This window comes from Polistes dominula, unplaced genomic scaffold (genome assembly GCF_049000335.1).
Source record: "Polistes dominula isolate Pdom_NZ unplaced genomic scaffold, Pdom_raw_medaka contig_286, whole genome shotgun sequence".
Taxonomy (NCBI): domain Eukaryota; kingdom Metazoa; phylum Arthropoda; class Insecta; order Hymenoptera; family Vespidae; genus Polistes; species Polistes dominula.
This window is the reverse complement of record NW_028300851.1, coordinates 215601-231745: the sequence shown is the minus strand read 5'-3', so window position 1 is coordinate 231745 and position 16145 is coordinate 215601. Positions and strand designations below refer to the sequence as shown.

At 29.5% G+C, this 16145-nt stretch overlaps 1 protein-coding gene across 1 annotated transcript; it reads left to right on the top strand.

Moving 5' to 3' along the window:
• The first annotated feature begins 376 nt into the window (after positions 1-376).
• LOC149033806 (fatty acid synthase-like) lies at positions 377-11068 on the top strand. Its single transcript, XM_089170489.1, is given in 19 exon segments — positions 377-521; positions 1619-1872; positions 1956-2187; positions 2361-2788; positions 2876-3173; positions 3254-3460; positions 3539-3699; positions 3787-4104; positions 4183-4200; positions 4202-4489; positions 4562-4782; positions 4848-5122; positions 5188-5571; positions 6137-6786; positions 6788-7972; positions 8054-8422; positions 8424-8792; positions 8937-8972; positions 10940-11068. Coding segments are annotated over 19 exon segments (5964 nt in total). The 5' UTR covers positions 377-379.
• Positions 11069-16145: the final 5077 nt, after the last annotated feature.

The window sequence follows — 16145 nt, the reverse complement described above, 5'->3', positions numbered from 1 at the left end:
CTTCGTAATTGCAGTCTCATGCAAACACACAAACATATACAATGCTTAGTAGCTAGGAGTGGGGTTTACGAAGCAGCGTACAAGGAGGAGATCAAGAATAGGAAAACACTGCACTGGATTGCCACGATACACTGTACCCCATTGCCGTGTTACGTCATTTTTTTTAAATCACTTTCTATTCTAATGAAGTTCTTACTTCAATATAATGACAATGCTTTCTACGCGTAAGATATTTAAATTTTAAAAACAAATAGCATAAATATTAATTTTAATTAGACCTATGCCGAAGGCTATATAAACAGCAGCTACAGTTAATAGCTTTAGTTGATAAGTAAAATCGTATTTGATTGTAGCTTTTATATAGATACATTTAGCAAGTATGAATTTAGAAGGCAAAGAAGAAGTGGTTATTTCTGGAATATCTGGAAGATTTCCGAATAGTGCAAATATTAATGAATTAATAGCGAATTTAATAAGTGGAAAAGATTGCTCGACTATAGATCATGAAAGATGGAAATTAGGTAAGAATAAGTTAAGGGGGTATTCTGGTCTAGAAATTTGAAAAAATCGATTTATTTATTTATTTTTTTTTTTTTTGATACTTATAAGCATAACCCTTTAAGAATATGTCCTCAAGAGGATTTTTCAAAATACAAATTATTTTCGAAGATATAGCTGTTTTTGTGACGCAGCATCCTATATCCTACCCCTATTACGCGATACTTTGAACGCATTTTTCTCGAAACTATTTTTTTTTTTTCACAATTGTCAAGATATCTCAAGTTCTACTAAACCGATTTGCTTGAAATTTGTTGAGAGACTTCTCTATGCATTACTCTATCTTGTAAAGTAAAATCTTACAAAATTTTGAATTTTTACTATTTTAAAAAAAAATTCGGAAATGTAAAAAAAGTGGTAAAAATAATGGTTTTTTTTTTCAAATAGCTGTAATTTAGCGAAAAAAAAAAACAAAACTGTTTTTAATTCTTTTAGTTCGAACGATAGCGGCATTATTGTAAATTAATAATGTTTTTTATTTTTTTATTTCGGATTACCAAGAGAGCTGCAATCTCGACAATCGCCGCGCGCTGTCTTTTTAGGACCCTCTACTTCATCAGCCTAAATCTTTTTCATTTTTACATTTTTACAGTATTTTTTTTCCTTGTATTCTCGAAATATTAATGAATATCTTGTAACATTACAGATAGTTAAAATATTATTCGTCTTTTTGTTATTACACTTGAAAAAGTACGAAAAATTCATGCCTCTAGACCAGAATACCCCCTTAAATTAGTTTTTACACGAAAATATTTAACTATTTGAAAATGCATGTAAAATGCTTTGATAGAAGATGTTGGAAAAACGTTTTGCATTAGTTAGCGGTTATTAATGAAGCTATACAGATACTTCCGTCCGTCTCTCACTTCTTCCTAACGTCTTCAAGAAAATCCGACCGATAGAAAGAGCCGCTTTTATTGTCCCTTATGTCACCTTGTTTAATCGCCTATGTATGCCTGTGTATGTGTGTCCATGTTGCCTTAAAAGAAAAAAAATTATTGTTCTCAACAATCATATTAAAGTACTTTTTTTATTGGTTTAATAAATTATTATTTTCTAGATCCTATGTCTAAAATACCATTTCGTTTGGGAATAATTTCTGGTTTAACGAAATTCGACAATTTCTTTTTTGGAATTAGTACAATCCAGGCAAAAAATATGGCGCCAGAATTAAGAATTGCAATGGAAACTACGTTTGAAGCAATTATTGATGCTGGAATAAATCCTGCAGAACTACGCGACAAGAAAACCAATGTTTACGGGGTATTGAGTTTATATGAGTCAGATAGTTATCTTATAGGCAATGTAGGAAAGGTAAGTTAATAAAATCATCTCTAATTGATTCTATACAAATGTAAAAAAAACTATAAGTACAGTTTGCTTTATTTTCATAATAGCTAGATGGATATACTTTAACTGGGTATTGCCGTGGTATGCTAGCAAACCGGATTTCATTTTTTATGGGTCTAATTGGATCAAGCTGTAGTATTGATTCAAATTGCACATCAAGTGCATTAGCAATTCAAAAAGCTTACCAAGCTATTAAAGCTGGAGATTGCGATAATGCGATTGTATGTAGTGGAGCCTTAAGTTTACTTTCTAAAACATCCTATCAACTCTCTGAATTAGGTAAAATAAGAGTATGTCAAGAATAATTACTTCCAGTACTTACATGTAAAGAAAAAAAGGCAACTGTTTCTTGTTATTTGATCATATAAGTAATAATGAAAATTTCTACATTATCAAATGAATATTTTCCTAATTTATTAATAATTTTTGGTTGTATACATTTCGTGATTTAGGTTTGTTGTCATCCGACGGGCTAAACAGGTCTTTCGACAAAAATGCTTCTGGATTCTTAAGAAGCGAGTCAGTAGGAACTATTTTCTTACAAAGAGCTAAAGATGCAAAGCGAGTATATGCTGAGGTCGTTAATATTTGTGTTAGTTACACTCCAGCAATTTCAAGAAAAACTTGTATATTTTCTACAGCTGAATTTCAAGCTCAAATAATGAAACAGACATTGAAACAATGCAGTTTAAGACCTAGCGATGTAAATTACATCGAGGCTGATGGTACAGCAATCAAATCAATGGATCTAGAAGAATTAAAGGCGATAGATCTTGTTTATGGTCAAGATCGAAGTTATTCTAATCCTCTCTTAATAGGATCTATTAAATCAAACATTGGTTATACATTTAATAATAATACATTAAATTCGATAATCAAGGTAAAATAACTGAAAAGACAAAATTAAATTTAACACAATACAAATTTATTTTCATATTCTACATTATATTCTCTTTGTAATTTCTAGGTACTAATTGCTATGGAGACCGGAGTTATACCACCGAATCTTCATTATTCCGAGCCTCCGGAAGAAGCTCAATGTCTTCAGGAGGGACGCGTAAAAGTCATTACAAAACCAACAATTTGGACGGATTGCTACGCTGCTGTTAACACAGCTGCATTAAATGGTTCCTTCTCATACATTATCTTACAACGCCATTCAAAAGAGAAGCTGAGTAGAAAGCTTTCACAAAATAATATGCCACGGCTTTTTGTAGCTTCTTGTCGAACTCAGGAAATGATAACATCGATCTTCAATACCGTAGGTTATTTATTTTACGACAAAACTAATTATACAAAATAATTGTTAATAATATAGTATACGTGTTTAGTTGAATTCGAACAGAGGGAGATGATGAATTTGCTCAATTAATTAATGATATTACTGAGAAACCATTTCCTCAATCATTGTATTCTGGATATACAGTAATTCCAGAATCTGGAGTAACTAACTCAGAACAATCGATAGAGATGATTGATAATAATTTGTCACTTCAATCTCGACAGATATGGTTTGTTTTTTCGGGGATGGGATCACAATGGACTGGAATGGGTAATACAAATTTTACATATAAATAATAAAAAAGATGTTACTTGATAGCTATTAAATTTCAAAATAAATCTTTTTTAGGTGAGTCACTGATGAAAATACCAATCTTTGCTGAAGCAATAAAAAGGTGTGATGATGTTTTAAGACCTCGAGGTTATGATATTATGCATATTATATGTGACGAAGATCCAACTATATACGATAATATTATAAATTGCTTTTTAGGAATAGCGGCAATACAAGTAATAATATATATTTAATATTTACACTTTAATATTATTTATTTCTTCCTATCTTTGTATAATTAATTTCTCATAATTGCTACACAGATTGGTCTAGTGGATATTTTATATGCTGTTGGCGTTAAACCGAATTACATGATCGGACATTCTGTTGGTGAGCTCGGTTGTTCTTACGCAGATGGTTGCTTTACTGTTGAGGAAATGATTTTAAGTGCTCTTTCTCGAGGTTTAGCTTCTGTAGAAAGTGACTTAATTCACGGAACGATGGCTGCAGTTGGTCTTGGCTACCAACAAATTCGAGATATCTGCCCTGAAGACATTGACGTTGCATGTCATAATGGACCAGAAAGCTCTACAATAAGTGGACCAACCGAATCAAGAAATGTTTTTGTAAAAAAATTACAGGTTATTCCTAGTAGATTTTTTAATAGACAGTCTTAATAATGAAGTTTTATTAATATAGTCATAATTTTTCATTTTTAGAATAAAGGAATATTTGCTAAAAACCGTTCCAACTAGTAATATTGCATATCATAGTCGTTACATTTCTCCAGCTGGTCCAAAGTTGTTGGATTATCTAAAAAAAGTCATTCCTTTTCCAAAAGAACGCAGTTCTCGTTGGATATGCACGTCTATTCCACAAAACGAATTGCTTTCAATAAAAGCTCAATTTTCTTCACCTGCATATCATACAAATAATCTTCTTTCTCCTGTTTTATTCGAAGAAGTAATAAAAACGATTCCAAATAATGCTATAACCATTGAAATTTCACCGCATGGGCTGCTACAGGTTTATTATTTAGAATAAAATATTTATTGTATGTTATTATAACTGTATTACTTATTACATTTTATTCATCAGGCAATTCTGAAAAAAACGTTAAAAAACAACTGCATTAATTTAACATTAACAAAACGAGGTAATAAAGATAATTCAATCTTATTACTATCAACATTAGGAAAGCTTTATAATCTTAGGTTACCTATTAAGCCAGGGAAGCTCTATCCGAGAATTTCCTTTCCTGTTTCTAAAGGAACGCCGTCGATTTCTTCACTATGCAGATGGGAACATAGTTTTGATTGGTAAGTATAAAATAGACTTTTTTCTAAAATGAATTGTACAAACTACTATTTCATATGTTGGACAGGAACGTAGAAGCTGATAACACGTATAAAATTCAACAAACCGAAGAACTGATAGATCTTGACTCAGATAAATTCAAGTTTTTACGAAACTTTAAAATGAACGATAAAGTTATTATTTCTTTAGCTGTCTATTCAAAATTAGTTTTAAATGTTTACCTAAATTAAAATCCACACAAGCATGACAATTCTATTATACTGGAAAATATTATTAATCACAATAAATTATTAACAGTACCCAAAGACAATAAAATACACTTAATAATTATGATATTAAAAGGTAAAAATTTTAATCACTAAAATATAATATTTCGTAACTATGTTTGAGAAAATGTAAATTTTTAGTCTCAGGAAAATTTGAAGTTAAATGTAAAGAAGGAATCATGTTAGCTTCTGGAACTATACGAGTAGCAGAAACTGAGAAAAAAGTTATTCCTGAAATTATTTTACTGAAAAAGGAAACAGAATTTTTAAACGAAGAAGATATTTATTCAAATCTTCTTTTACGTGGTTACCAGTACGAAGAATCTTATAATATTATTAGCAGACTTTCTACATCGTGTACCAATGGTACGTTTAAATGGAGCAGTGATTGGATGTTATTACTAGAAGGATTAATTCAAGTGCATATTATCAGCAGTAGGAACAAAAATATGTTGATACCGAGTAGGATAGAAAAACTCGTCATCGACTTGGCACAATTAACTGACAAAATGAAAGAAAATAATGGTAAGCATTTGAATGTTAATGTTAACTTTTTCGTGGTTATTAAGATGAAATATAGACCAAGAGTTGTGTGTAAAACTCTTCAAATTCTCTAACAGATAAATCAAAATTAGAATGTATTTATACTACTTTATGATCATATTAGGAGTAAAACGAAATAAATTTAATTTTCATTTATTTATAATTAAAGAATAAACAATTAAAATTTATATTATTTATTGAATTTTGCCTTGATATTAAATTATTTACAATTATTTCGTTATTTGTAATAATCGGCAGTCTTTTCGTAACGTTTTAGTACTAACAGTTATAATTGTAAAATAATAAAAAATTTATTAAAACAAAAGTCATTGTTAAGAAAGAAGGCAATATCTCTAATTTTCTTTTAAACCATATTCAAGTAATTTCTGCATTAAACATTTTCGTAAATTATAATTGTTATTTTATTGAAATACATTTTTTTAAACAATTATTTAAATATTTTTTTTGGTAAGTTCCTCCACACAAAAAAAACGACATATATCATAGTCTAATAAATTATACAGTATATTATAATTTGTTTTCACAGAGCTATCTATGAAATTCGACAAACAGATAAATGTGATAGCTTGCCCCGGAATTGAGATGATTGGGATTCAATTTCAAGAAATAATATTTGACAACAGTCATTGGGAAATTATCGCGGATGAGCTTCGATTTATCCAGAATATAGATAAAACAAAGATGAATATTGACGACGTATTAAACGTAGTACTAAGAATAATTTCCACAAATATTAGCAAAAAAAATATAGAAAAGATATTGGTAATAAATGACTCAGAAAACAAAAATGAAAACATTTTGGAGTTTCTCGAGAATATCATACAAAGGACGAGGAAAAACCTCAATATAAAATTAATTAGCAGAGAGTTCCTTAACCAGACAATGAATGAGGATTTTATTTTGACGATTATAAATAATGTGCATCTTAAGGATATAAGAAAATTCATTAGTACTCTTGGTAAAGAATCATTTTTATTGACAATCATAGAAACAGAAGAGAAAGATGATGTGATTTCTGCATTAGCAAGTGTTGGATTAAATGTCATCTTAAAAATCAACATTTCTCTTTGTCGTATTGTTCTACTTTTACGTAAAGAAAGAAATTTAAGAAAAGCGATTGTTTTGAGTAACCAAGAAAACTGTCTAGATCGGTTAAAGATCTGTTTACGAGATTCAAAAATATGACAATGTTTTATTTGTGGTTAACACTATCCAGGATAATGATTTATTTGAGATACTTCAAGGTATAAGACAAGAACCGGGATATAAGAAACTCCATATTTTCGATCTACAAGATGCAAAAGCACCAAAATTCGCACTTCAAAATGAATTCTATGAATCACAAGTAAAACTCAATCTTCGTGAAAACGTCTTAGCGCCAAATGGGGAATGGGGCACATACAGATGGATGCCATTGCCAGTGAAGCTCACTTCTTCTTTTCGTAAGAAAGCAAAAATTAATAAACCAATTTCTTTAGAATGGACGGAAGACCTACCATTGTCTAGAAGAAAAAATGAAAGTGTCGTAAAAGTAGAGTTTGCAGCATTCGACTTGAGTGTTTACGAGTACTATTTAAATAGTGACGTCAGCTTAGAATCACAAATATTTCTTACAGAATATTCAGGAAGAGATGAAAAAGGTCGTAGAGTAATGGGGCTTGTTAATAATTTAACTATAAGTAATGAAATTTTACCAGATCCAGATTTAACTTGGATTATTCCAGACACTATGAGCTTCGAAGATGCTGCAACGATTCTCCAAGCTTATTTGGCAGCTTTTATTATTTTACATTCAGATAAATGGAGGTTAAAAACAATTAAAACTGTATTGATACATTTTGGTGCTAGTGATATAGGACAGGCTCTTATAAATTTATCTTTATTATATAATTTTGATGTTTACACTACTTATAAAACGGAAGCAGAAAAACGAGTGATCGAGACAATACGACCAAGCTTACCACAGACTCATATTATAAATGTTAATAATTATAAAAGTTATATTCAAAATATTACAAAAGGCAAAGGTTTTGATTTTGTAGTTGCAAACTTTTCCATCTTAGACAATATGGCAGATTGTATAGATATTGTTAAAACTTTAAAACATTTAGTAATGATTTACGATTGTAAAGGGCCTAGTTACAATCCGATACCACTATCTAATTTTATACGATTTCTAAGTATGTACGGCTACTGTTTACAAGACCTTATTAAGTTGCCAACGAAAATTAAGAGAGAAGCAGCAGATCTGATGAGAACAGCTCTTCAAATGGGCAGCTTAAAACCAATTATATCACGAAGACTTTTTCTTCAAGGAGCAACGGAAGAAAGAAGCATTGATGCTTGTGAACGTTATGGAAAAGTAAATAATTATTTATACTGTTTATCTAATAAGATTTAATTTTCTTTTTTGACAATTATATTAAAAATGCTTTTTTTGCAGGTTTTAGTCAACTTGCAAGAAGATAAAACACTTTCCAATATCATTTCTCAATTTTGGTTCTATAGCGATAAATGCTACCTCGTCATCGATGGTTTCAATATCTTTAGCAAAGTACTAATTGAATGGATGATCGAACAAGGAGTTAAAAAATTAATCATCGCTTCTGATATGTCTATAGAGGGTCACGAATGTGCAGTCCTTAAATGGCGCGAAAATGGAGTAACGGTCATTGTCCGACATGAAGATGACTTAAGCAATGTCACATGTATTGAGAAATTATTCAAAGAAGTTTTAACTATAGGTCCACTAGATGGCATATTTGATCTACAAAGAACGAAGATTGATTCTTCAATTTCTTTTGTTAAAGTATTTCAAAGTTACTGAAATACTAGATGAATATAGCAGAAAGTTTTGTCTGTCTCATGTAAAATTCTTTATTTTCTCTTCGTTCGACTTAAACGGAGATGGATTAAGAGACACTAATATTGAAAAATTATGCAAAAAAAGAAAAGAATCTTCCCTTCATGGTTTAATTATTTTATTGCCTAATCTTTTAGAAAATGCAGTAGCTGACAATAAATATAAAAATGTATATTACAAAAAAATGTCATTACTTTTAAAACGACTAAACTCTATACTATGCACAGAATCTTCAATAATCGCTGTTCGCCATTTAATAAAAGATAATTCCGTAGATAGCAACGAGAAAAATATTCTTGTTGGGGAGACCGAAAATCAGGTAATTTATTTTATTTTTTATGATATAAATTTCATTATTCACTTTTTGTTTCCATTAGCTAACGATAGTATTATTATTTTAAATATTTTTATTAAATATAAGCTCTACATCTTATTAATCATGATTGTGTTTAAAATAATTTAGCAACAATCTGAAGAAAAGGATCCACAAGAAGAGGAAGTACGTCAGTTCGAAAAATATCTTTATAACTATGATTAAATAAATACAAAATATTTTAAGGAGATTATGCAAGTTACTTTAAGTATACGATCCATACGTTTAATCATTTTTCTCTTTGTTCAATATTTATATTTTCATTTTGATTAATTTCATTTCTTTTAAAATAATAATGATGTTTTTTTATATTTAGTTTAATGAACGTTTTAAGTGTACTTTAAAAAATAAATAAATCAATAAAATTATTCTGTTTTTCGATTTTTATGGCTTTTTCTCCTTTTTTTGTGACTAAGACCTAAGTTATTCACTTGTTCCATGAAACACATTTTCCACTGGCGTATACGTATGTAGGTACATACTTAGCTTTGTCCAGACAAAAAAGTTTTCACTAAAAAAATTTTCTGTGATTAATTATTTTAGAAATGACGAAAAAAATAAACTAATACGACATATTGCTATGAAGTTTGTCTTTAACATTTAACGATAACTATCGGTTAATTTTATCATTTTCTAACTTTTATGAAACTTTTACACTGTTACGTCCTTTTTTCTACTACTAGTATATTATACACTGTTATATAATCCCTTACGCGTTCCACGTGACATGCCCATCTTCATTAGCTTGATTTTACGACGTTAATGATGTCCGTCTTGTTGTACAGTTGATGTACTTATACGCTATGGAGTCTTCTTCATTCGCCCGTTTCTGCATCGCGTTTTGCACGGTAAATCTTACAAAAAACTTTATTTTTCAAAACCATAAAATTTTTTTCGTCCCGTAACGTAAGCGACATCATGTCAATACCATAAAAACCATCGATAGGATGATTGTCCTGTATATCCTGTATATCCTGATTTTAAAACGCCTAGACAGCAGTCACGCGAGCTGAGTAATCAATTGACCGAATAAAAGAATGAATTGCCTAAATTGATTCTTTTCTTAAATTTTTCGTTAATTTCGTTCGTCTTATTTATGATTGATCTGAAATACCTAAAGTTGCTGACCGTTCAAAAATGTTATTCCGAACGACCAAAGTTTGAGAAGTCGATCAGCGACCATATAGTTTGTTTTTTCCACGCCTATTTGTAATCCCATATCTCTTGTCTTATATATTAATATTTTCGCGTTATTAATTAACGACTCTTTATTGTCTTTTAGCAAAGCATAATTGTCCGTCTATGTAAACAGTTGCGTTGTCTCTTTCGTTTAAAAAATGTCTATACTTTTTTGCAGTTCTTTGACTGAAAATTCCAGTACTAAGTTTAACAAAAGAGGTGATAATGCGTCCACCTGTTTAAGCCTGCTATGAATACTAAAAGCTCCCGAAATTTTATTATCTATTCTCTCTGTATTCCTAGTTTCTCAATCTTCAATGAGATTTGTCTAAAATTCATCAAATTTAAATCTTTAATATCATTTAAATGGTGAGGTTTACGGAAAAAATATGAGATACTTTTATTGTAGAGCATTAAATTTCCTACAAAATTCGTCTAAGACATTTTTCTATTCAATCAATAAATAATGAGGTATGAATTTTAATCTATTGGACTGAAAAAAAAAATAAAAAACTGCGATGCGGAGGATCTTCCTATTAAAATTAAGAGCTCATATTGCGTGAGAATTCTTTTTAAGGTTTCTAGGAACCCATTTTTGCGTGGCACTTGAAAAAAAAAATAAGTAATTTTTTTGACCCACCCTAATATATATATATATATATATATTTCTATATTTATAATCAAAAGCTCTATATTATTATTAGTGTATTATGGTGAAAATATCTGGATTACCTGAAAATGCCACAAAAATGTTATACTTGATAATTGACCCTTACACACGACACACGTACATGAAAAAATGTGGAAGTGCGTAGATTTCAGCAAAGCAAATCGTCAAAAACTAAACATTTGTAAGAAGATAAATTTAAATATTGGCGCTTAAGTACATTGAAATTAATATAAATTTACATCAGCTTTTGCCACAATATACTTCCTACGGTTTAACTTTTAAAAACGCCCATGATAACGTTATGACAGCGGAATACGTAAGAACATATGTACGAGAAAAGATAGGTCTTTATGCGTTAGGAGATATGGATTGACGACAAAATAGGAATTATTTTAGAAAAAATATGGAGAGCTACTTTATTCCTCAAACCGCTTGCTTACTTACTTGCTTAATAAACTCGTCTGCTTTCTTTTAACGTCTATTTATATTGTAGGATGTCAAAATATTTAACATTTATTTGTTTTTTTCTACATATAGAATAAGTAAATAAATTTCATAAGAATAAATAAATAAATCTCATAAAATATATTTTATGAAAGAGTGTATCCGGAAACTTATTAAATATACCAAAGATCTAGACAAAATAATCCAGTTTTGATAGATTTGTAAAACGTTTTCGAATCAATATCTAACAAACATTTTCGACATTCGTTAATGACAGTTTTTATATGTGAGTGAATTCGGCATTAATAATGTGTTCGCATTATTTTAATATGATAAGGATTCTCATGTGTGGTTTCAAAGGTAGTCACCTGCACGAGTGTTACGTAATAATAGTATAGGCCGGATGTAGTGGAAGGGAGGTCTCACTTCTCCTTTCAAACTGTGATCACATGTTGACGTTCAATGCTAATCCAATACTGTCGAAGAGTACTAAAGTCCAAGAATTGCTTACGTGTAGGTACATTAGATATGCGAAAGTAATTTATATTCTTAACGTCATTTAAACTTCTGCTAAAAACTAGCTAAGTAGAAAATTATTTTACCACTTTAGGTCGTTGCAAATTTTAGTATTAAAAAAATTGTATCTACAAATATAGAGCTAATAGAAACGTTATTCCTAACATAAATTAAAAATCACTTTTGTAAAAAAAAAAACAAATATTTAATGTTTTCAAAACAAGCCTAGCAAATGCCTTATAATATATTTATATTAGTATTGAATGAATTAATATATTTTAAAAGTATAATATTTTTTAGAATTAGAGTGATTTGATATTCGATGAAACGGAAATGCAAAAAAAGAAAAACATAAATACATCTATAGGCTTTAGACTGCGAGAGAATGAGATAGAAGGCAGGATACAGCGTTTCCTAATATCACAGTACTCTCTTAATGCAGTCCCTTATAATCACTCCACTCTTTTCCACTAAGAATTGTTAATATGTGTACTTATGTGCGCCTGAATATTGCCGAGTTGAAGCGAGAGAAAAGGCGTCGTATATTGAGTATAGATTATTGAATATATTTATATCTATACTGAACTGCCTAATACTTGTTATAGTCCATGTGTAAGTTTATACGTGCGTTAGTATGTGTATTTGTTAATGCACACAGTAAGCGTAGATTTATTTATCACGATACAACATATCTAAAAACATCAGTTATTTTCTTTACGTAGAAACTAAGTGGCAAATACTATTTACCGTTTCTCACAAATAAAAACTATATTATAATCCTTGTATATATAAGATTAAAGCACAGAAGTTAAATTAGGAATATTTATTTACAGGTACATGTTTTTGTACACCCTTACACATGAATTTTTTTAATATATAAAAATAGTTTAACGACGCTTAAATAAAAGTTATTTTAATTAGATTATACTTAATAATTATGTAGGGAAATCAATTGTTCTGTATCCAGCTAAGGATATCTAATTCCCCCGTGTTGCCGACACTACTTGAGATATAAAAGATACTCTTTATTCTCACAAATTATTGCTTATTACAATTACAATTACCCTTACAATAACAATTACAATAACACTTCGCAACTTTTCGCACTCACTCAGACCTCACAGAATCACTACTCACTCGCCACTATCTACTCACTATTCTCACTCGCTCTCGTCACTCGGTTCTCTCCACGCTACTCTCTCGGAAAAACCACAACAACAAACCTCTGATGCGTGACCGTCCTCTCCTTATAAGGTTTCTCCCCCACCCCGCATGTTCCAAACGCACCCGGACCTTTGGACCCACACCGACTAACACACACAACCTCTCGGACCCTTGGACTCACACAGATTTACACACACAACCTCTTCGATTTTCAACACACCCCACAATTATATACTTACATTGGCACATAAGTGCAAACATCCTTTTTTTTTTTTCTTAAGGGAGCTTATGAAGGCAGTACTAACTATTATCAATACAATTATCAAGCATTATTATTTGATGAAGATAATTAAATAATGCTTTACAAGAAAATGCTTTACAAAAAATATAATGCTTTACAAAGAATATTAAATAAAATTTTATCTAAAATATTAACTGCTATTAAATGCTTTTTAAAGTAACACATTCCTACTCTATCTTAATATTTATACCTTTTGATCTTGTTTAAAAATGTTTTTTAAGTATTTTAAAAATAACTATAATAAATAGAAATAACTTTTATTTTACGTCGTTTTAACAGATTTGAAAGACCGTAAAAAATTATATCTACCTTGCAACTTTGGTTTTAAAAGTATAAAGTGCATCGAATCATTTATTCTATCTATCAATTAGAAACATGATGTTTCTAGAAAAAAAAGTAAAGTCATAGGTTATCAGAAACCTTAGAAAAGATATTTTTTGAATAAAAGTATAATTACAATAGATGATACGTAATTGAATTTGAGTTGCAAAAGCAAATTGCATAAATGAATATTCCAAATAAATATAATCGTGCTGGTAAATCCATTCATTCTTAATAAATATTTTTATATTTACTTTTAAAAACATTATTTGAGACTTATTCTACTCTGTTTAGTCTTTGGGTTTCTTAAAAATAAGTAATTATTTTTATAATTTGAAGATCTCATAGATAACCTGGATCCTGCTTCCGCATCACCGTAATAACCTACTTTTTTCTTTTTTGTTGAATTTGCCTATGAAAGCAATATTTATAATTGTCTATGAATTTACCAAGTATTACTAATTAAAAACACTTTTTAAAAAATATTAAATAAAATTTAAATTTATATTTCTTGCGTATAAATAATTTTTATTATTAAAAATTCTTCTCTCTATTTTACTGTAATATTAAAAGTTTGATTTTTTATTAAAAATATGATGTAAGTATTTCTAAATGATTTACATTAGATAAGAGTATATTTTTTTATGTCATTTTAAAAGATTTCTAAGACAAGAAAAAAGAAATTAAAGTCATCATTCATCGGAAATTTTGAAAAAGATATATGTAAGACTTATCATGATAAAAAGTATTTATTTGTTTATAGATATTAAGAAATAATAATTATAAGTAAGTATCTATAGTATAACATAATAAACTTGTAACACATTCCTAATGGCACAGAATCATAAAGGCACCCGCTGGCTGCCTTCATTGAACATATTTACCTATCATCTCTCATCATAGGTTTTCACTCACTAAGACTAGATCTTTCAATACTTCTGGACCGAGAATATTCAAGAGACTTCAGCACTTTCATAATGCACAAAGCAATATTATAAGGTGGTGAAATATTTCAAACACGATGAAACGCGATCTTTTTAATTAATTAACGTTCACATTTACATCCCATCCACATTTGATTGCCGAACGCACACAATAAGGTCATTTTCCGACGCCTATCGATACTCCCAGAAATATTCCGGCATAAACACGCACACGTACTATTTATCTCTCATCTTTTCTCTCATCTTTATATATATTTTATGTATTAGTGCATTGGCAATAAAGGTATGCGTTTTTATGCATACTATATGCATTTAAATAGCAAAAAAAATTGCATAAGTGATTATTTTGTTAAGACGTATCTGAATGTCTATAAAAAAAGCGGGCTACAATAAATAGTTTATTCAACAAATGAAGTATCTGTCGACAATTTCGCTGGTATAGATACATTAAAAAATATAAAATTAAAAGTGTTCCAAGATACTGCAGTTGTGTTCCCTTTTCTGGAATGTCAGAAAGATTCTCTAGCAGTAACGATTTCAATGATTTTATGGCGAATTTAATAAATAGAAAAGATTAAGTGTCTTTGAATTAGACAAGATAAAAATTAGGTAAAAATAAGCTTAATTCTTTTTTTTTGCATTTTATATTACATTGAAATATGTTCCTATTGGTTTCCATAAATTATTATTTTTATATCATTCGTCTAAAGTACCATCGCTATTAGGAATATTTTCTAATTTAACGATATCTGATAACATTTTTTTTTAATTAAAGCAATATAGTTACAATATATAACGCCAAAAATTAAAATAAAATCATTTAAATTACAATTACTTATATTTTCATTATAGTTGAATGAATATTATCAAATTGTGTTTTGCTGTTAATTGCTGCCAAATCTGCAGAATATGCAGAAATATATTGTACTTTTTTAAGTAGAAAATAATAAGTTGTATTTATTCAAGAGGTAATATTAGATTATTTATTAATTTAGAATAAGATAAGTGAAATACAAACAACACTTTGTTCGATACCGTTCTTCTTCTCTTCTCTTGGTAAAAGTCTTACTCGTTGTTATTATTCTCGTCTATTTAAGCAACTTTTAATGAGTTCGTAAACATATTAACTCTCTTAACAATTTCTCGAAAGTATATATGTAGGAGAGTTTTAAGTGTAGCAGATGTAGACGAAAAACTAGTATTCAGTCCTTTTCTTTATATCTTATTTTATGGAAAGGAAAACTCTATTCAGAGACTAAAAGAAAAGATTAGAGAGACCATAAAACCCTAAACAAACCTAAGGATTATCGGAATATATTGGTGCAATAAAAACCCTGTGTGCAGTGTTGGGACCCTTTGAAGAATTTCAGATTCCTATGTAAACATATCCGATATATACCATAAAAAAAAGGGTAGCATTCCGATGTGCTAGATTAAGTTTCTTTATGCATAGTTCCCACTGTTACGCGGAAATGTTCACGTGAAGTTAAATTCGCGTTGATTTCCGGATAACGTAAGAATTCGGCCTATTGAATTCTTGTGATTGTATTAAAAACAAGGATTTCCAAGTTTTGGAAAGAATAACTTTTATTTACAACAGATTTACGTTCGGATACAAAATGACTTAAAAGCGTAACGGCCAGGATAGAAGAGAGTTTCGGATGTCGAAGGAGCCCCTTTTAAGGGAAATCGGAACAAGGAAGGTTCTAGAAGAAGGGCGTTTTTTCATAAGTTAAGGGATTCTTATTGGTGTTCTCACG